This window comes from Rhinatrema bivittatum, chromosome 15, assembly GCF_901001135.1.
Source record: "Rhinatrema bivittatum chromosome 15, aRhiBiv1.1, whole genome shotgun sequence".
NCBI classification, from domain to species: Eukaryota; Metazoa; Chordata; class Amphibia; order Gymnophiona; family Rhinatrematidae; genus Rhinatrema; species Rhinatrema bivittatum.
The window spans coordinates 46910583-46932693 of NC_042629.1; the positions used below are offsets into that span (position 1 = coordinate 46910583).

Sequence of the window (22111 nt, forward strand, 5' to 3'; positions counted from 1 at the left end):
CACGGCCACGCCCGCCATCTAATACGCCACGCCCACTGCTGGGTCCACAGGTTCCTCGCCAGCACAGGAACCCGCTGCCTGTCCCATCCCAAACTTTCGGGGCAGCTCTTCCGAGACTCAGACTTACCCGCTACATTTTGCCCCTTTCCCGTTCCCCCTCAGCTCCGCCCACACCTGATTCTCTTTTAGTAGCCCCGCCTCCTCCCAGTGGAACCCCGCCTCCTGCAGCTCAGCGAGCTGGCACCTCTGGCCCTGGGAGCAGAAAGGACCTGTGGAAGTGCGGGACAGAGGAGAAAAGGGAAGAGAGCGGGACCTTTCACAGTCCGGGTCTCGGGGAACCAGCCGCTTGCCCCAGATTCAGTGCTCTCGCCTTCGTCTTGGTGCAAGCGAAAACCGGTGAGTCTCAAAAGGTGCCCCACTAATAGTGTGATTTGTATATCTTTCTCTCTCCCCCCCCCCCCCCCCACCCCCCTTCTCAGCCCTAGCTTCCATGCCACCAGCTCACTTCCAAGACCTCGGCACCTGTCCCAGTGCCGGGATCCTCACATTCTGCCCAACCCCATGTTCAGCCCCGGGATTCCTGAATCGTGGTCAGTCCAGGTTTCCTTCACCCTGCACAGTTCCGGGATCCCTATACCGACTCGCTGAGGTTCCCTGCCCTCTTGCACAGTCTCTCTCTGCATTTTAAGTACTAACAGATATGCAAGATCCCCAGGGGAGCTTCGGGTTCCCAGCGCCAACAAAAAGGCTTAATGTTTCCAGCTGCTAGATCGTGCACAAATATTCAATTAAAGGCTTGCTGGGTGTAATATGTGAAGGAGACATCTACATGGCTGCCTAGTAAATCTGAATTTTCCATTGGCATGTCGTACTTAGCTTTCGCAGAAAAACCACAAAGTAATTATTTTCGACTGCTCAATAAATAGCTTCAAACTTAATTGATTATTTATTAAGAAGTACACCTGCTAATTGGTGGACTCCATTGCCTTTCCAGTTGTCCTTACTGGTTTGGTACCTTGAACAGGAAGACCACCCGAAAGGAAGCAGCTTTCCAGCAATAAATAAATACATAGATTGCTTGTTTTAGGTGCTAGTCTCTCCTCTACAAAAAGAATACATAAAGGTGACCCCGCAGAACTTTAATCCCAGGTCTCTTTAGCGAGGCAAACTGTCTCAGGGAGGTGAAGCCAAGGATGAGTTATGGAGACTCCTCTACTAATGGCTAACCGTTATGTTAGTGAATTGTGTGAATGCCATCTGGTTTCTGAAAAGACAAAGCAGCTACATGGGAAGCAGTTTAGGTTGCTGGGATCTGAGCAGGTACGTCAAACAAGGTCATAGGATCCAGGCGGTCAGATGTTAGGTTTGGTAGCTGCTTAGATTATTACAAAGTTTTTTGTGGTTAAAAACTATGGGATTAGGGAGGGAACTGAGTGCTGAGATTTTGTGTGAAGTCAATTTTCGGCAGCTGAGATTTATCAGGAGCAGTGTTGACCAGAATAGCTGGACCGACTGGAATGGCCAATCGGTCTTAATCTGTCACCATCTCCTGCGTTACTATGACGGTGTGTGTGTCCTGGTGGCTTCGTTTGTCTCATCTGTGGTGTCTTACCTGCAAGCTGGCAGAGCGAGGCCCTGCTTTGGAAAGATCATCGAGATAATGGGATCCGGGCTGGGGATGCCTTTCATTCCCATCTGGAAATTCTGATCATCCTGCACGGGCATTCATTCATCTGGGATGTTCTGCTCCCTTATATATTACACCTTCCGCCAAACAAGTCTCATCAAGGAGCTGATCCACGAGTTGGATATCCAGATAACCTGTTTATTGACTTGACATCTTGGATGGAGAAAAGGTGGCATGCGCTTAGTGCAAGTAGAAGCCTCCTGTACATAGAGTAAATGTACAGTCTGCAGAGCCCTCCGGGTCTGACATTGCAAGCAACGTTGATTTCTGCTCACTTTTGAGCATGGATAAGAAATGATCTGTTTTGAAGAATTCCTGCCTATTGATTCTGAATGAAGGGTAAAGAGACTGAGGCTTTTTAAGGTTATGTGATCCACTGCTTTAATTTTGAAAGTTAAAAAAAAAACCTTCTTGGAAATCTCAAGACCTACTACTACTACTACTACTACTATTATTATTAATCGTGTCTGCATCACTGTACAGCGCCCCTGCTCCATAAAGTTTACAGCCTAGTGAAAGCAAATGGACAAGACATATAAAGGATTTCAGGAACTTTGTTTACAGTGGAACATAGGTAAGGTAAAGAAGGCATGATCAGAGCTAACTAGGATTTGTTAACCTTTCCTTTTTTTTTTTTTTTTAATCATAAGCAGAGTAATATTGCAATGATTTCCACCAGCAGGGTCTTGGAATATGTTTCCCCTCTAGACAAGAACCTTCAGGATAATAAAAGCAAGAAATCTATTAACCACCACCCCCCCCCCCCCCCACACACACACACACACACACCCACCAAACAACCTGGAAGAATATTTTTAGCACTTGCTGCTATTTAATGTAATGCAAAGCGTGGTTAGGTGCCATTGCAGTGGGGTCTGTCTGTCGGCCACTGCTGGAGTGGCATGTGGGCTAGTACTGGCCTCCTGCTCCCACTTTAGGGAGAGAGCATGGAATCGGGGACTCAGCCCGCACAGGTTGGCGGATCCAGAAAACAGCTGGAACAGCTGGATTTCTCCACAGAGCTAGGGGAGAGACGGGGTGGGGATGAGCACTGGAGTCTTACAGGAAGGTGGGGCATGCAAAAGCTTCTCCCCTCTGCAAATGTTCAGCGGTTGCTGGAAGGAGCATAGATGTGCCTGTTATGTCGCTCCGGGGCTGGTTCTGTCCCACTGGGAGTCGCTCTTTCTCTGTCTATATGGTCCACTCTTCTGTTCATCTGTGCTTATTTATGTATATGTCTCCCATCTGTTTGTTTATCTGTTTCTCTCTATTTTGCTATTTCTGTCTCTCTGGGTGGTTGTTGTTTTTTTCACAGATAATTTAAACTGATCAGTCAAGTTAAAGGTCCAGATGCCATTCCTTCATGTTTATACAATTAGAATGTAACCGAAACGATTCAGTTGTCACTGACAAATAACATCACACAAGCACATCTAGGGTGAAAAAGTAATATTTACTTCTCTATTTCCAAAACATTACAAGAAGATAATTTTTTCTTATTTAAGCAACTTGTAATATAGACGTGGGTCTTACAGTCTGGTATAGTCGAGAAGAATCGGCACTGCATCCCTCGAATGACAGAATTGCTCAGCCCCTCTCTGCAGTTCTGCCATTCAAGGTATACAAGTGAGATCAGGATGAGCCTTTGGAGGGCCTGACTGAGTTAAACGGGACTGCACAAATTCAACAGTATCCAACCACGATGTTGATCACTCTTAAAGTAAATATTATGGAGGAAAAGACAACAGATACCAAATCGACAGTCAGGTTCACTGACGATTTAGCAGCAGTCTGAAAAACCTCCGATATTTTATCAAAAAATATATTCAATCTTTATTTCTTCCAAAAAACTCTAATAAAGTATAGTATTCATTTTTTAGAAAAATATTTCTTGCTATATAAAAATGGAACACCGGATCAATAAAGTTCTGATAAAATTTATTCTTAATGTGCAATCCTTTAAATTAAAAAAAAAATGCACTTAGCAGCATTTTGTCCACTATGACTTTCTTGTCATAAAAAACTCCGACAACCTGGCCAGTGTTTCGTGGTATTGGCTGTATCAGGGAGATGCGTTTCTACCATTAATGCTCCTTAATGAATGATACTGTATGCGATACTTACCAGTGACCAACTCGTCGCTCTGAAAATGGAATATGAAGCTTTGAGGGATGTCATCAGACAGTAGGAATGTGATGTCATAACACGATAGTTAATTTGTAATGCCGTCATTGGACAAAGGGCTGGTCATTATCTAATTTTGATATCAGACAATAGGCTGGGCATTGTTTATTTGTGTCAATAGGATGGTCGTCGTCTGCTGATGTCATCAGACACTAGGATATATGTCTAATGATGTCACCAGAACAGAGAGATTGCATTTGTCAGGAGTTGAGTTTGTAAAAAGGAATTATTAACCAAGAATCCGAGCATGTATGGCAGGGGTGCTGATGACAGATAGTCCCTGGTCTCAGCATTTCATCATCTCACCTGAGATGCCTGCACCAGCATTGTCCTTCCCCTCTGCTGGCACCAACTGAGGACCTCAAATATTTATTACCAGAACTGGTGGCGAGGCTGATCCTCTTTAAAGATTTATAGTGCCGGTGACATTCTCCCGAGCTGTCTCACGGGGGAAGAAGGAAGGAAGTCAGGCAAGTGAAACGGACTAGCATTGCGCGCAATATGATGCCCAGCATCGCTTGGCCACCACTCGTGGGAGGGAATAGGACAAAGAAGAGACACACGTTCGAGTCAAATAAAAAGGTACCCGAGACCGTTTTCGGCGTGACAAGCGTTTGTAAAGTGTCTTCGGGAGCGATGCATCCGCTACTTCAGGCGCGATTCCTGGGCCAGTGTTTAGTCAAATGATCTTGGTTACTTCATTCAAACGTGGAAGCACTTTCCAAGGGATGCAAACACCGACGTGAAGGCTGGGGGGTTCCCCTTCAGGAATTGGTTGCTTGCCCCCCCTTATTTTAGTGGCTTCCAAACCCTGTCCGGCAGGAGCGCGGCGGCTGCCATAGAAACCAAGGCCAGGTAGCTCCCTGGGCTCCTGCCCACCCCGATCCCTCGACAAGAGGCCGCGCTGCAGCAGTCTGCGCGCCCCCCGCCCCCCCGCGCGCTAGTGGAGAGGGTCGGGGAGGAGAGTGAAAGCGCCAGCCGGGCAGGCTGCAAGCCAAGCTGTGCCTGGGGCTTCCAGCTGGGGGAGGGGGTTAGCCCGAGGCAGTCGCCCATGGGCACCGAGCGGTGGGCGTCCTGCGTGCCGGGGCTCGGAGCTGGACTGGGGGCTGGGGGTTACTCCAGGAACTTTCCACTCGGACTCCGCTTCTCCAACCTTCCCGTCCTCCAGAAGGTACCATTCTGTTTAATTCAATGCTTTTGTGTGGGTAGCAGTGACCAGCACACGTTTCTGTGCAGCGTCTGAGACCGCTCCGTCTCTAGCAGGGTGGAGGAGCACAACAGTCAGTAAAATGTACCTTGAAAAGATGTCTTGTGTATTCAGAACCAGCGCGTTTATCCTGACAGTTTAAAAGTGAGAAGGAAGTAAGAAAGAGAGAGAGAGAGTGTGTGTGTGTGTGTGTGTGTGTGTGGGGGGGGGGGGGTTACTAAAACGAATTTGAAAGGAAAGGCTAGGAGAGGTTCTTGCAGGTGAGTAGTTGCAGAGCTTTGTAGGCTGCTTTCAGCAGTCGGCACCTGTCTGCTCTGCTCTATTGCTTGCAGCGTTTCCTTGACTCGGCTCTCCCGAGCTCCTGCAACCAGCAGCAATCTCCTTCCCTCCATAAAGTCACCGGCTTAGGCTCCCCCCCCGGCGTGAATATTTCTGGCAACATGAATCTGGAGGCTAGGCAGGCTGCGATCCCGTCACAGAGCCTGCCAGATCCTTCCCATGTCTTGGCAAAATTAGCCTCTCTCTTTTATTTTGTAAAGAAATGTGAAGATAATGGATCGTGTGATTCCTTTCATTACTTTGGAACAGATATGAGTTGAGTAACATTTCACCAGTGAATGCTGTAATGTTCTGAATGCTGATTTTTTTAAATAATACATTTTTCATTAATATGTGATGCTAATATACATATATTTATTTATTTAACAGGTTTTATATACTGTCATTCGACTTAATAATAAAGCCATCATAACGGTTTACAAACTTGTTACAGATAGTAAAGGTGACATACATATTAATATCAATAGAGACATCCATTCACAAAGATTAATTTTGATGTTAAATATACCCAGTTCTACGGTTTGCACAAAGGGCTGCACAAAACTACAATAGATATGTGCTGGGCTAGCATTTTTCTTTTGACCCAACAGTTTCTTCCTGCTCCTTTGAACTTCAAGCTCATTCGGAACTAGCACCAAGAGCTTTCATTGACAACTGAGTTTGTTTGGTTTTTTTTCCTCCCATGTTATTTCCCCTCCCAACTCACTTTTAGTACAGGGGCCTGGGCCTGGGCTCACGCACCAAGGCTTCTTCGGAAACCCTGCACTCATGGGCCCCAAATCTGACCACTAGAGGTCGCCATTGTGTGCTGACTGATTCCCCGGCCCTGCTTCTCCACTCCCTCCCCTCCCCAGCCCTGGCCGACCCCAGGAACAAAAGGCCTGACTTGGAAATCAAACCCAGCTCCATCTCCCTGGCATTGGCTGAGCCATCAGGCCACCCTGGCTTAGCATATTGTTCCCAGTGTAGTTTCAGTTCATTTCGTTAGTTATCGACCCTCACTCTTAAAGCATCAGTGCCTGTACAAAACATTTTACATATAATTCAGGTGACAGTGCAAATGAAATTGCTTGGAATCTATGGAATCTGTAATTATTGCTTCTGCGCTTTTACAGATGTCTCCAGTTTTCATCATGAGTTAAGTAGAATCTTTGTAGGCTTCCCACTTTCGGGCTGATACAGAAAGAAGCGTGGGAGAGCCGGCAAGCGCTCACTCTCCTGACGTGCGCACAGGCCCGTATCCTGGGCGCGCGATTCAGTATCGGCCCACATGCAAATGAAGTCCCGAGGTAAAAGGAGGCACTAAGGACACTAGCGCGTCCCTCGCGCCTCCTTTTTGACAGAAGCGGCAGCTGTCAGCGGATTTGACAGCCGATGCTCAATTTTACCGGTGTCGGTTCTCGAACCCGCTGACAGTCATGGGTTCGGAAAATGGATGCCAGCAAAATTGAGCATCCGTCTTCCAACCTGCAGGCCGCAGGCAGATTTTTAATTTTAATCTTTAAAAAAAAATTTTTTTTTATTTTTGGGGCCTCCGACTTAATATCGCTATGATATTAAGTCTGAGGGTGTACAGAAAAGCAGTTTTTTCTGCTTTTCTGTACACTTTCCCAGTGCTGGCAGGCGTTAATTTCTGAAAGTAAAATGTGCAGCTTCACTGCACATTTTGCTTTCTGTATCGCATGGGAATGACTTATAGGCCCATCAACATGCATTTGCATGTTGCGGGCGCTATTAGTTTCGGGGGGGGGGGGTTTGACCGCACGTTTTTGACACGTTATTACCACTTACTGTATAAGTGGTAAAAGTAGTGTGTCAAAAACGCACGGCCAAACGCGGGCTAACAGTGCGCTCCGCTGGAGCCCACTTTACTGTATCGGCCCATTTGATGGTGGGGAGTGGGAACAAAGGGGAACTGGATACAGACAACCACCAACATGGACCCTGACCTTTACAGTCCAGAGTACTGACAGGCAGACATAAGGGAAAAAGCACAGGACTGCTTCTCTGGCCAAGTTCCAAAGCAAAGAATGTCAAGCAGCATTGTCTGAATTATCAAGAAGGCTCCTCACCCAGTAAAAATGGTGCTAGCACTCATTTATGGATTTGACAGTTGCTTGGCTTTGATTGTACATATTACGAAGCTTATCACAAGGCTTGGGGGTGACTGCACAGAGCAGCAGATACTACCATAAGAAACTTGCTGGGCAGACTGGATGGGCCATCTGGTTCTTTTCTGCCATCATTACTATGTTACTATGATACCTTTCATTAGGCCAATGCACAAGAATAACCCAGAGATACTAGGGTGCATGAACTCTGAAGACTGCACAGATCTCTTTTTCTGGATTATTTTTATTTGGTCCAATAAAAGTTATCAGACCTTAGAAAGGAGACAACATTGCTAGCCCCATAGCTCCGGCCATAGTGCTGAACCCAGATCTTTCCCTCGTGGCAAGTCCCAGGGTGTCATATCCCTATTGGACTCTCTGGGTCCTTGTAGAGTTCTTAGTGATCTTCCCAGGTCAAAATGCAGTTGCAGTTGGTGATGAGAAAGAGAGCTTGCCCAGTAATACCCGGATAATGATTAGGTTTTGCAATCACAGTCTGACATTGGGATTTTTTAAAACTTATCTCTAGTCCATTTTCCATGTAGGAATTTCTGATGTGCTCTATTGAGCTTTCTCTAGCAGCCTAAGCAGAAGGTGAAGGGTACACTGATTACCAAAACAGAACGCAGTTGGGTCACCAGCCAAAGAGAAATCCAAAAGAAGAAATACCAAAGAGATGCAACAAAGGGGAAAACTCAGAGACCAGGGAAAAGTCAAAAGGCAAGGGCTCCTTGGAGGGGTTAGGAAAAGGTTTTGCCTCTTTGTAGATGATGCTAAAATTTACGACAGAGTGGACACCCCTGAGAAAGTAGGCAGAATGAAATGTGACCCGGGGATATTAAATAGGAGCTTGACAGTTATGATTCGATGCAAACAAAAAAAAAGTGCAGAATCATGCATTTGAAATGCAAAAATCCAAGAGAGCAATACACGATGGGGAAAGCGATATTGATGAGCATTTACCAGGAAAGAGACCTTGGGGCAATCATTTCTGATAATCTGAAGGTGTCAAAACAGTGTGATAAGACCGTGTTGTAAAGAAGTCAATTTTTTAAGAGACGGGATGTGACCACCTTATCTATTCAATGTCTTGTTTGATGCATGCATGCTTTTATCTAACTCACCAAGTACAAAGCATTGTGCAAGCAGATATATCATTTAAATAAGTGCAGGGGAAGAGACATAACCAGTAAAAGAAAAGTAATAATGCCTCTCTAAAGGTCAGTGATCAGCCTTCCCTAAAATATTGGATCCATTTTCAAAACTACTCCCATACCTTCCCTTTGAGAAGCGTCTAGGGAGATTTGTATCTGCTTTTTCTGTGGTTACTTTTTGGTTTTCTCTTCCCAACATCATGTGAAGTTTTGAAAATGCAAACCTACGCATGTTGTGGCATCCCCCGCCCTAACTCTGCCTCCAGAAATGCTTCCACTCAATACGGGTAAACGTTTGTGCTTTGTGCAAGGTGGGCAATGCCAACTCTCAGACCTACTTCAATGGCTTTTGAAAACTGCCCTCTCGGTATCCCATTCCGGAAGCTGCATTCGCTGATGGATACAGACAGGCTGGAGGCAGTCTTAAGAAAAGCTGCCAAAAAATGGTGCAGGCACAGCACCAGAAGTCCTATGAACTGAGACACAAGGAGCTAAAGATGTATATCCTAGAGAAGAAGAGAAACAGGGGGGGATATGATACAGCCATTCAGATACCTCAAAGAGATCAATAGTACACAAGACGCAGACCTTTTTCAGAGGAAAGCATCCTCCACAACAAGAAGAGGTAATGGTACGAGGCTCCAAGGGCTAGACTCAGGAGCAACATTGGGAAATGTTTCATTCAGGAAAGGGCTGTGGATTCATGGAAAAGTCTTCTGGGGGAGGCAGTGGAGACAAACGGTGACAGAAGAATTCCAGGAAGCCTGGGACAGGCACAGAGGATTCCTGGTTATGAAGAAGTGAGGGGAAAAGCCAAAGATTAACTGGGGCCTACGGCACTGCAGCAGGGACGAGGCCCCATCCAGGCTGCCAGACTTCAAAGTTCGTATCTGCCTTCATGCTCTCTGTCCCTATGGAAGCAGAGAGAGCACATGAAGAGGGCATAAGTTAGTAGTGATAGATGAAGATGCATTTTTAATTCTGGATTAGATGCTGAATTCAGTGGCTTAGCCAGAACTGATTTCTTTTGGCGGGGTCCAGGGTTAACACGGGTGGGCAGTAGGCATACCTCTAATTATACTCTAGTCCATAAATAATGCCTTAAGAGTACACCTGACAAAGAATTTCTAAGTAGTCTGCAACAGCTGTTATGCATCATGAATGAAACTTTTCAATATTTTAACTTAATTATTTCAAGTGCTTACCAACATTAAAAATGCTTTATTACTCTGTTTTCATTTTATTCTTATAGTAGTTTATAACTACATGAATATCATGCAAAGAACATAAACATCAGAGCCAATCAATCATGTAATAAAATAAATATCAATGTATTCTTTCATGAATCCTCTTTCTAGAAAGGCAGAGATCATCATAACTACAATAACACAGCAATAATCATAAGAATGAGTGTGGAGCAGAACTAGGACAGTTCACATTAGAACCCAACATGCAAAAATAAAAATATTCAAATTCTGGTATCAGCAAAACAAAATCGTCCCATTGCTAAACACTTTGTAATGTAACACAAACCCCTGCAAAAAAAAAAACAGAAGACACCTAGAACATTGCCATTCCATACATTCACAGCACGAACTCTCAGGAATCAAATGGCACCATTATTTATGAAAAGGCAGCAATACAAATATTACTCCAGGCCCTAGAACACTAATACACTACGTACTGGGCATTAGAACAAGCCAGACTGTTACAAATACCTACAGAGAATCTACATGCTACAAAAGCGTAAATAACCAATTTACATTTCCCTGTTTTATTCCACTTATGATTTTATGGACCTCTTATTTTATCCTTCCTCAGACATCTCTTTTCCAAACTGAACAGATCCTACCTCTTTAGCCGTTCCTCATACAACTCCTTTATCATTTTGGTCTCCCTTCTCTGTACCTTTTCCAATGCAACTTTTTTGAGATGTGGAGGACCAGAAACGCACACAGTACTCTAACAGGGTAATTTTCAGAAGTCTTTACACACTTAAAACTTGGTTTTACACATGTAAATGCGCTTTACTTATGTAAATGGCTTTTGAAAATTGCTACAACCTAGTATGTTACATTTACTCGCGTAACTTCTTTGAAAATTACCTCCTTAGTGCAGTCTCACCATGGAGCGATAGAGGCATTATGACATTCACTTTTTATTCTCCATTCCTGTCCTAATAATTCCTAACATCTGTTTGCTTTTTTGATGCCAGTCCTGAACAGAGGATTTCAAAGTATTTTCCACTATAAAGCCCAGGTCCTTTTCCTGGGTGGTAACTCCTAATATGGAAGCTAGCATCTCCCTCTATCTCTCACAAACACACATACACAGGCTATCACTCTCACGTGCTTTCCCTCACACACACATACACAAGTTCTCGCTCTTAGACTCCTTCCCCTCATACTCCCCTATACTCTCATGCACACTCACGAGAAATGACTCACCATCCCCCATCCCCAGTATTCTCACATTCTCTCACTGCCAACCTTGTTCCTGCTTCTTCCCTCTCACTCCTCTTCCCTACTTCTCTCACCCTTCCCACTCATCCCCTTTAAATAAAAGTAAAAGAGAACATATCAAATAATCTGACTTTACACCTTTCCTTCCCTCACTACTCCTTCCTTTCCTTTCCTCACCACTTTCCCTCTCACTCCTCCTACCTTTCAATTCCTTCCCTCCCCCTCACCCCTTCTCTCACTCCTCCTCCATATCCTTTCCTTCCCTTCCTTCTCACTAATCCCCTTTCCTTCTTCCTTTTCACTCACCCTTTCCTCTAATTCATTCACCTCCTTTTCTTCCTTCTCACTACTCCTCCCTTTCCTTCCCTTTTACTGATTACCCTCTCACTCACTTCTCCTTCCCTTCAGTTCCTTCCCTCCCATCTCAGTCACTCCTTAATCATTGCCTTCCCTCTCACTCACACCTCCCCTCACTCACAACCCCTCCCTTACCTACTACTTATTTAGCTCAGTTCCCTTTTCTTCTTCCTCCCTTCCCTTTCTCAGCCTGCCTCCTTCACCTCCTGGTCATCTTCAGCCTGCTGGAGGTGGGACTCTTGCAGTCCGGTCTTTGCCAGGTTGTCATGGTCCTCTTTAGCCTATGAGAGGTGGAATCCTCCTGGGCAGATCTTCTATGCGCAGCCGCGATTCTGCTCATGTGCCTGGGGGTGGGGGGTGGGATCTCCACAGGCACATCATTATCCCACCACCATTGTTGCGCTCATGCCCATGGGAGGTGGAATCCCCATGGGCAGATAATCACAGCTGTGATGTTGGGTAGCTCTGTTGGGTGGGCCTAAGCCGAAAGTGAATGGGCCACGACCCACCCAGGCCCACCCCTGGCTCCATTGTGGATTTTGGGAGGGAGCAGAGGAAGTCACAGAGGGAAGACATGAGTTGGTGAGTAAATAAATAATTGAAAGGGAAATAGTAGGAATAAGACAGAGTGTGGAGTATGGGGATTATTAAGGTGTAATAACCTAGGTCCAATACTTTGCACAAGAAGAAAAGAAAGAATAATACTTTGGATAATGAGTGGAGGTGGATAGTTATTAGTGGGCAACACATGGGCCAGCTCAGTGGCTTACTAAAAGAGATGCAGGTTTGATCCCTGTTACAGCTTTTTCCCCTCTGCTTGGCCAGGTCTGGAGATCTGGCAGAAGCAACGTTTACAGCCTTTGGGAGCTCAAGAGCAATGCCTACTGGCCAGTCTTGGACTGTGCATGTGCCAGGTCTTGGCTCTTGGCTGAGGAAAGTGGGTCAATGACTAAAAGAGGGAGAATGTTAGAAGAGTGGGTGAGGAGATTTGTTCCCCCAGGTAGTTGTGAATTAAACTTCCTGCACCATTATCCTAGTTTGGACAAGTTCTCAAAGAACTACAGCAGGAAGAAACTGCTAGGCCAGAAAAAAAAGAGTTGGACATAATGTGTGTGAGTCAGAGGGAGACAGTAGGACAGCGGCTAGTCTGGATATGGTAGAGGTGTTGGCAAGGTACAAAGGGAGGTAAAAAATAATAATGAAAAGTAACTTTTATCACTAAAGAGACTGTGGGAAGAGAGCTCAGTCAGCACTGGGAAACTGACTAGCCAAGGGCGACCAAGGTCATCTGTCCGGGGTTTGCCACAATGGCACTCCAGTCTGTGCATGGTTCTTGCCCCTCTCCCCTTCCTATGCTTTTATCAGCACATACTGCCTGATCATTTCTTTCTTTATTTAAAAGCTTTTATATTCCACTTGTAAAACCATTCTAAGCAGACCATGTGATAAAGCATAAATAGTAGCAACATTAAACATTGCATTGCTGAACATTTACCTATAAAATAGCACTTTGGCTGTGTCTCAGCTGCAGTAGAGGCAAATTGAAGATCCTAATATTGCCTCACAGTTACCTTCAGATTAGCATTTGATCGCATACTAATGAAGACTAATTGTCTTCTGTGGCCATCTTTTATGTGAATAATACTGGTACTATTTGCATAATAGCATAAAAGTGTCTTTGTGATGTGTTCCAGCCAGAACGCTGCCTGTGGAAGGCATAGACATGCAGATTACAATTTATTTGAGGGTCCATCTTGCAGGTGCACTAACCTTGCTAAGTGGGAGTGAGAGGGGGCAATGGCCTCTCTTTACGTCTGCCGTCGATCTGTAAGTGCTCCTTTCTCAGCAACTGTAGGGCTTTGTACAGTACCAACTCATGTGGCACCAGAGTCTGGTGCAGTGGCAACAAGGCAGTGAGCATGCCCAGACAAAGAGGATGAGATGAGACTGAAGGGCGAGAGGCAGCCAGTCAGGAAAAAAAAAAAAAAAAGAATGGCAGGAGAGTCTCAAACCGCTAGAGAACCAATTTGCTGGGCTGAGCCTGAGAGGTTGCATGTGCTGATGAAGCAAAGGGATGAAAAGGCAGAGCACTGTATTTAATGGAAAGTGAATGGCGGGGATAGCAGGTGTTTCTTGGGGTGGAAACATCTAGGTCAGGGCTTCTTAAATCTGTCCCGGTGACCTCTGCAGCCAGTCCAGGTGTTCAGGATATACACAATCAATATTCATGGATTTGTATGCATATTTATCTTACGCATATTACCTGTGGATATCCTGAAAACATGCTTGGCTTAGGGGCACCAGGACAGCTTTGGGAAACCCTGATCTAGGTGTGCTCCCGTGGTTCAACCGAAAGATGTCCTTTGGGCTTCAGGCACATTTATTCAGGCAGGCCCATGAGTAAGAAAGTTAGATTACAGGGACCTACATAGAACTCATTCTCTATTTGTTCTATTCATGGATTTCCAGGTTTTTAAGCTGGTATTCATCACAGATATTTTGGGCATGTGCTTAATAATGTTGACTAACTTTTAATAATGTATCATGAGAAATCAATTACAGGAAAATCAGATATTGTGTATTTTACTAGAGGTTTTAAGCAGGTACTCACTAAGGATATTATGGGTGTGTGGTAATAATGCTGACTAACCTTTAACAAATGTATTATGAGAAATTGTGTGTGACTTATGAGCAGTATGTGGTTTTATGGAATATAATCTTGTTTATGTATGCTTTTATTCTGTTTTAGTATTTTATTCACTATTTTTATTGTGTTAGTAACATTTTGTATGTTTGTTTTTATTTCAATAATAATATTATGGGTGTTACTGATGTAATGTATGTGTGCATCCTGAGCCCCACCCATAAGTGATACTGTCGGGCGACTGACTGGGAGCCCCTCTCCCCGGGGAGGGGCTGTGAGCACGACCTCTGAAGCATCCTCAGTCCCTGCCAACCTGAGGGGCAGAAATCAAAGCCAGGCCTCCCACATTGCTGCCCGCTGTACTGGCACCGAGTGATCAGGCCGTCTCTCTCTCTTAAGTGGTGAAAGTAAAGCTTATATTAGTAGATACATCAGGGCCGATTTATCAAACATGTTTCTAATTGTCACAGAATGAGATTACAGCCTTTGTAAATCAGGCTTAAAATAGATTGTTTGATACTTTTTATACGTTCTGTGTAGGATTCACCCTCGAATGTAGCATTTTATGTTTTTGTTTACTTGATCCTTCAGACAGGGGAAACCCAGGTAAATTAAGTTACTTATTTTGATAAATTCCTAGAAGCCCTTAGATTCCGAGCTCTCATGAGCTCTAATGCATTTTGCAAGTTAGAAAATATTATGTATGGTTTCTGCTTCACTTTTTCTTTTCTTTTTTAACTACAGGGTTACTAGCTGTGCTCCTCCTTCTACGGCTTGAAGGTGTTATATACAACACAGGGGACCACCGCCAAGAACTTCAAGCAATAGTGCAGTCTGCCACCTGGTGGCCATACGGGGGTATGACCTTGTGGCTGCTGAGGCGATGATGAACTGAAGAACAGTAAATCAAGTAAAAACATCTGGATGGTGCCTGACAGCTGTTGCATAGTTGCCTGGCCCTTGCCTTCAGTCAAACATTTAAACAGGACAGACCACGGGAATGGTTAGGGGTTAGGCGGAAGAGTACAGCGTCAGCCTGGAAATAATCCCCTCGATATGCCAGAGCTGAGGTGACAGAAGATGCGGGTCCTGATGGTTCTCCTTAAGGAGGAAACCTGATCACAGACATCCGAGGGCAGGAGGAAAGGCGGGCGGATGGCCAAAGGATGTGCCTGAAGCAGGAATGCCGAAGGACATGGCGGCGGCCCTCAACTGCAGCGACTTGTTGGCCTGCCATATGGATGCTGGACTTAGCCAACAGGAGGGCCAGAGAGTGCAGCAGGAGCTGTGCAGAATAATGATTGTAGGTTCTGTTACCTGGGGGATGGGTAGCACGAATTTACGGTCTGCAATTCAAGGTTTGCCTACTGAAGTGAGATGAGCGAGAGGGAAGGATTCATAGATTGAGGCTTCTTCTGGTTCCCCTCTCTTTCAAATATATAAGTGATGGTGGTCTGCTGTTGTTGGGGAGGGGGAGGGAGGGGGAGGATGGGATCTGAAATTTCTGCCCTGGGGGCTGCAGACCTTCTGATGAGGGCTTGTTAGTAGAGTTTCATTTAAGCCTCCAAAGAGTGCAATATGGTCAGTGGTGACTTTCTTAAAATAAAGTACCAGGTCCGATGCATTCACCTTCCACTGCACTGGGGACAAGGAAATAATTTGCCACAGTTAAAAAAAAAAAAAAAAAAAAAAAAAAAGCTTCCAGATCTATGACCTGGCTTGAGCTATATTTTCAGTGCTGCTTGCTTGCAGAGTGCATTGCAGCCTGGCTGCTGTCAGGCATGCTGGCATGTTCAATTCACATCTCCACAGAAAAAGTCAAAATGGTCCATCCGGTCTGCTCAGCAAGTTTCTTATGGTAGTAACTGCTGCTCCATTCAGGTTATCCCCCATGTTTCTGTTAAGGGTGGTAATATTTACTGTCTAAACCAGGGGTCGGGAACCCATGGCTCGCGAGCCAGATATGGCTCTTTTGAGGGCTGCATCTGGCTCGCAGACAGTCGCCACACTTTCCCGCTGACCCAGCTGCTCCCCGGTCCTCCTCCGCCCGGGCTTAAAATGCTGTCAGCCCGGGCGGAACGCGGCAGGACAGCTGGAGTCAGCGGCAGCGGCGTGCTCTCTTCGCCCCCCCCCCCCTCGCGGCCCGGAAGAGGAAGTGAAGAGTATCGGGTGCCTGCGCGGCAAGAAGAGGCCACGCTAGTGCGCTCGGCATCGGCCCGAAGAAAAGAAGACTGCAGCGCGGCTCGGAGGAAAATGAAGAGGTTCAGCCACGGTCGATGGGACTCCGCCTCCGCGAGGGCTGAAAATGAAGAGGTTAGCGTTGGGAGGAGGAGGCTGCTGCTGCCACGAGTTCCCGGGGTGAGGGAGAGACAGAGTGAATGAGCGAGCAAACACACATGCTTGCTCGCTCATTCACTCTCTCTCCCTCCCACCCCCACCCCGGGAACTCGCGGCAGCAGCAGCCTCCTCCTCCCAACGCTAACCTCTTCATTTTCAGCCCTCGCGGAGGCGGAGTCCCATCGACCGCGGCTGAACCTCTTCATTTTCCTCCGAGCCGCGCTGCAGTCTTCTTTTCTTCGGGCCGATGCCGAGCGCACTAGCGTGGCCTCTTCTTGCCGCGCAGGCACCCGATACTCTTCACTTCTTCTTCCGGGCCGCGAGGGGGGGCCTGTGTGTGTGTGTGAGAGAGAGAGTGAGAGATTGCATGTATGTGAATGATTGAGAGCCTGTACATGTGAAAGAGAGTATGTCTGTGATTGAGAGCCTGCCTGTGAGAGAGAGAGAGAGCATGAATGTAAGTTTACCATTGGGAACCTGTATGTGTAAGTTTGTGATTGAAAACCTGTTTGTGTGAAAGAGTATGTGTGTATGATTGAGATCCTTTGTGTGTGAGAGAAATCATGTGTATGTATGATTAAGAGCCTGTGTGTATAAATAAGAGAGAGATCATGTGTGTCTGTGTGTGATTGAGAGCTGGTTTAGGTGATGGAGCATGTGAGTATGTGATTGAGAGCCTGTGTTTAAATGAGAGAGAGAGACCATGTGTGTCTGTGTGTGATTGAGAGCTGATTTAGGTGAGGGATCATGTGAGTATGTGATTGAGAGCCTGTGTGTAAATGAGAGAAAGAGAGAACATGTTTGTAAGCAAGTGAATGAGTCTGTGTGTGAGAGAAAAAGACAGCATGTATTTATGTGATTGAAAGCCTGTGTGTGTGTGTAAGCGTGAAAAGATAGACAGCATGTGTGTAAATGTGTAATTAAGAGCCTATATAAGTGAGTGAGAAAAAACGTGTATATGTGAGTACTGAGAGCATGTGTGTATAGGTGTGTCATTGAGAGCCAGTGTGAGAGAGAGCGCTGGTATGTGACTGAGAAAGGAGAAAGTTCCAAGCAAACCACCCCACCTCCTGCTAATTCAGAACAATCTCAGGACACCTGGATATCAAACGTTCCCAGGTATGCAGAGCAAAAAAATGTTTGTATCCTTATTATTTTTCATTACTGGGTCTTTGTGTCTGCTATTTTGAAATATTTTGTTGGTATCTGGAAATGTTTTATATGTGTTTTTAATTATTGGATATTCCACTCATTAGCTGTTTCGAAATATGTTCTTTTTGTTAGTACAGTTTTACTGCTGATGATTTTATATTTCTTGATTTGTTTTATAAGGATGGGTGATGTTTCTTTTTTCCTTTGTTACACTGCATACAGAGACTCTGGCTTGTTGCAGTTTCCAATTCATTTTTTTCTGTATGCTTCTTGTTATGCGTTTTGGTCTCTTTATTCTATGTTAGGTGAGGGACAGCACGTGATTCAGGTGAGGTTTTCTGCTGGCGTGTAGTTTCTGTGTAGGACTCTATAGCAGCCTGACTTGGTCCGTTTTCCTAATAGGAGATGTATTGGTGTCTTAAGGCCTGGTGTAATATTTTCAGAGACTTATTGTACTTTAAAAGTGTGATCTTACATAAAATGCACACATTTACTTATATTTAGTTTTAAACATATTGTATGGCTCTCATGGAATTACATTTTAAAATATGTGGCATTTATGGCTCTCTCAGCCAAAAAGGTTCCTGACCCCTGGTCTAAACTAAGCAACTGTCAAACCCATGACAAAGTTACTGCTAGCAACATTTTCACAAGGTGATGAGCCTTCTTGATAATTCAGACGATGCTGCTTGAACGTGCTTTGCTTTTAGACTTGATCGTAGAAGGAGTCCTGTGCTTTTTCCCCCCGATGTCTGCATATCAGTCCCCCAGACTGTAAAAGTCGGGACCCAACGTTGGCTGTTGTCTGAATCCTATTCCCCCTTTTGCCTTTTGTCCCCGCCATTGAAGCAGAGAACAATGTTGCAGTTGCATCAAAAGCATCAAGGCTAATTGATTAAGGGTAGTAATCCCCATGCCTTCTGTTAAGAATAGTAACTGCCTCCACATGCAGGTTACAGCTCTTCAAAAGTAGAAATAATTAAAAAAAAAAAAGATAAAACTAGCACCAGGGTGCGGAAACACTATGTAATACGTGACTGAGAATTTATTTATTTATTGGTGTTAACGCTGACAGATTTGTGACTTGCCATTAAGGTGTAGTGAAGGAAGTCAGGAGCTTGCCAGGGACCCTCTCATGCTCCTCCTTCTGCAATCCCCTTCTCCTTCCACCCCCAAGAAAAAAATGACCACCGCACAATAAAAATAATACAGATTTAATTAGGAGCAGAAATCGCCAGCAAACGAAACCATACCGAGGGGGGAAACGGTCTTACTTTGTTGTCTGGGGTTTGTTTTATTTTGTTTAAGTTTTGAAGAAATGCAGGGGGTATGCATACATAACTAGCAGGAAAAGGAACTTGATTTTGTAACCCGTGATGTTCTGAATGAAACCATATCCAGGCAGGTCCTCAGTTCCACCTGTGCAAAGGGTGCTATGTGTAGTCACGTGGCAGAGAGCCTCAAGGGCTGTACTTCTGTCGGTGCTGTGGTCAGGCGTAGGCCGTGATGAGGAATGGTGGGAAGGGGGGGGGGGGCTGCCTATTGGTTTTTACAAAGCAAAAGAGCTTACAGATTTCAGGAGATGGCCCCAGGTCTTCTGGGAGCCTCCTGGGCTATCTGTCCTCCCTCTGAGGAAGCTCGATACCAGGGACCCAGCAGAAAATGTGTGTCATGGGGACTCAGAATGCCTGTGGTCACTGTCCCCTTCTCCTGCTTTTCCTGCCCAGTGGGCATCCCAGGCTGTTTCTTCCCCACTTCAGCACCTCCTTGCAGGGCATTGGAGATCCCAGGCTAGGGGAGTGCTAAGGTTTATGGCTTGGCGGTCCTCCCTTCTCTCACTTTCCTCCCATTCCTTTCCCCAGCACCCATCCTCCGGAGGTGGCGAGATCTCCACAGCTCTCCTGGGGACACTGGGCCTCTTCCTCACTCTGGGCCTCCTGCAGGTGCTCCTCTTCTTCACTTTCACCGTCCGCTTTAGGAAGAGCAGGTAAGCAACACTCCCAAACTCTGGCATTTCTATTTTAGGTGATCGCCTGCTGAGCTTAAATGGAAGCTTTTTCCAGCTGCTACCATGTCTTATGATGCATCCTACAATCTCCCTTGACACCTGCATGCCTGGGTCTCTGCATTTGTGGATATTGTCTGGTTCTTTGTGTTTTGTGTCTTTGCATTTGTGTGTCCTTCTGGGTCTGTGTATGGGGGGGGGGCAGATTCTAGTGTGATGCACGAGACGTCTCTAATAAAGTGAATTCCACCTTCAGCCTTCTCGCCTCCCTTTCTACTCTGCAGGATTGTGAAAATGTCCAGCCCCAACCTGAACCTGGTGACGCTGCTGGGGAGCTCTTTGGCCTATGCCAGCGGCTATCTCTTTGGGATTCAGGAGCGCCCGCTGGCACACGCAGCCTCTCTGGAGTCGCTTATTCAGGTCCGTGCCACCCTCTGGCTTCTCTGATGCTCACTAGAGGAAATGAGAGAACTAGGCAGGAAATTCTCTTACTCTGGACATTCCCAATGTTTGGTAGACACCTGTGTGAAAGGATGATAAAGCAAACGGGTCTCTCGTCCCTGCACGAAAGCTTTGTTCTGCATTCAAGCAGAAGACGGTGCTACAGGCAGTCAGGTACATCCTTATGCCCTAAATGACCTAAGCTGTAAATGATTCAGAGGCGAAGACCCCCGCTCAGTGCCTTGCATGTTGGATTGGGAGGGGGGGTTCCTACATTATATTAACAGAGCACTGACACGTTTTTGCTTGTTAAATGAGATTGGGAAACCCAAGTTTAGTTCTGAGAATCATCTGCTCCTCTCCCCAAGTCCCCATCCCCCTCCAAATAAAAATGAAAAGGATGAAGATTTACATAGCTAATGTCAATTCAGAAAATATTTTAAGGGTCAAGGTAAAACAAAAAAGAGTTTTCTGTCAGTTCTTCCCTCTTTGTCCCCTGTGCTTTGTGCCTCCTTTTACCCATATCCTCTCCTTACTCTTTTTTTTTTTGTCTGCTTCCCCCTCAGCTCCTATCACATTTTTCTTCTCCCCTCCTTCATCCCAACAAATGGCAGTGTTCACCTTTTCGAGTCTGGTGAGAGGTGCATTAGACCTGCTCTCTGAGTGCCAGTGGGCAAACCTAGAAGCTGCTTTGAAATGGCGCTGATTCAGTGTGTGGGTGCTCCAGGGAGGAGAAGTGGCACCGTATAGAGGCCAGGAAGGAAACGCATATCCATCACCCTGCTGGCAACATCTCAAAATGCCATTGCCGGGAGAGAGAGGCCGCAGGCGTTCCGCGGTCCTGCGACCTGCAATGAACACGCTGTGCCTGCCTCCTGAACCAGGGCCACCTCCAGAGGCCAAACCAGGTCTGGGCTTGTAATTCCACTTTCTCCAGGAAAAGTGGGGACTCTGAGTCCATGGATGCAATAGGCCAAACCCAGGACTGGCTCAGTCTTGGGAGGTGGACCTGGGTCAGGTGGCAGCTCTCTATTATCGGGCCGATTCAGTAAAGTCCGCAGGAGAGCGGACAAACGCCCGCTCTCCCGGTGCGCGCACAGGCCACTCGACTGTGCACGCGATTCTGTATTTAAATTAGGTGGTGCGGTAGAAATGGGCAAAAGGAGGCGTTAAAGACACTAGTGTGTCTCTAGCGCCTCCTTTTGACCCGGAGCGGCGGCTGTCAGCGGGTTTTGACAGCCGACGCTCAATTTTGCCGGCATCGGTTCTCGAGCCCGCTGACAGCCACGGGTTCAGAAACCGGACGCCGGCAAAATTGAGCGTCCGGTTTTTGGCCCAACAGCCGCCGGCCCATTTAAAAAAATTTTTTCTTTTTTACTTTTTTTACCCTTCGGGTCCTCCGACTTAATATCGTCATGATATTAAGTCAGAGGGTGCACAGAAAAGCAGTTTTTACTGCTTTTCTGTGCACTTTCCCGCTGCTGGCAGAAATTAACGCCTACCTTTGGGTAGGTGCTAATTTCTTAAAGTAAAATGTGCGGCTTGGCTGCACATTTTACTTTCTGTATCACGCGGGCATACCTAATAGCGCCCTCAACGTGCATTTGCATGTTGAGGGTGCTATTAGGTGCCACGGGTTGGACGCGCGTTTTCCGCCTCTTACTGAATAAGGGGTAAGGGAAAACGCACGTCCAAGGGCAGGTTCTGTGAATGTACAGAAACCGCTACAGAAAAGCATCTCCAATCTCATCTGTTGTATTCCCTACTTATGTTAAGATGGCTATAAGTCTTAGGTGTAAGCTGGCCCTGGCTTCCAGCATCCACATCCTATTTTCTGTGCAGCTGATAGGACAGCAAGAAGTAATTGGGAGGCCTCTCCAGCCAGTTAGCTGTTGCATGGAGAGGCCGCCAATTACTTCCTGCTTCCTATCAGCTGCACAGAAAATAGGATGTGGATGCTGGAAGCCAGGGCCAGCTACACCTAAGACTGATAGCCGCAGTGGTAGTGTGCATTAGCTATGCCGGGCAGTG

The 22111-nt window shown here is 46.0% G+C and overlaps 1 protein-coding gene across 2 annotated transcripts in view; it reads left to right on the plus strand.

Annotated features, from left to right (window-relative positions):
* Positions 1-222: 222 nt before the first annotated feature.
* GPR156 (G protein-coupled receptor 156) overlaps positions 223-22111 on the plus strand; it is a 38518-nt gene continuing 16629 nt past the window's right edge. Inside the window, exons 1-4 of one of the 2 annotated variants that reach the window (XM_029579084.1) lie at positions 223-396; positions 14890-15448; positions 19497-19621; positions 19924-20059. In XM_029579084.1, the coding sequence (XP_029434944.1) occupies positions 15329-15448; positions 19497-19621; positions 19924-20059 (381 nt within the window). In that variant the 5' untranslated portion in view covers positions 223-396; positions 14890-15328. Of the gene's footprint in view, positions 397-9223; positions 9308-14889; positions 15449-19496; positions 19622-19923; positions 20060-22111 lie in introns of those variants that run through there. The other variant, XM_029579085.1, reaches the window with a different exon arrangement.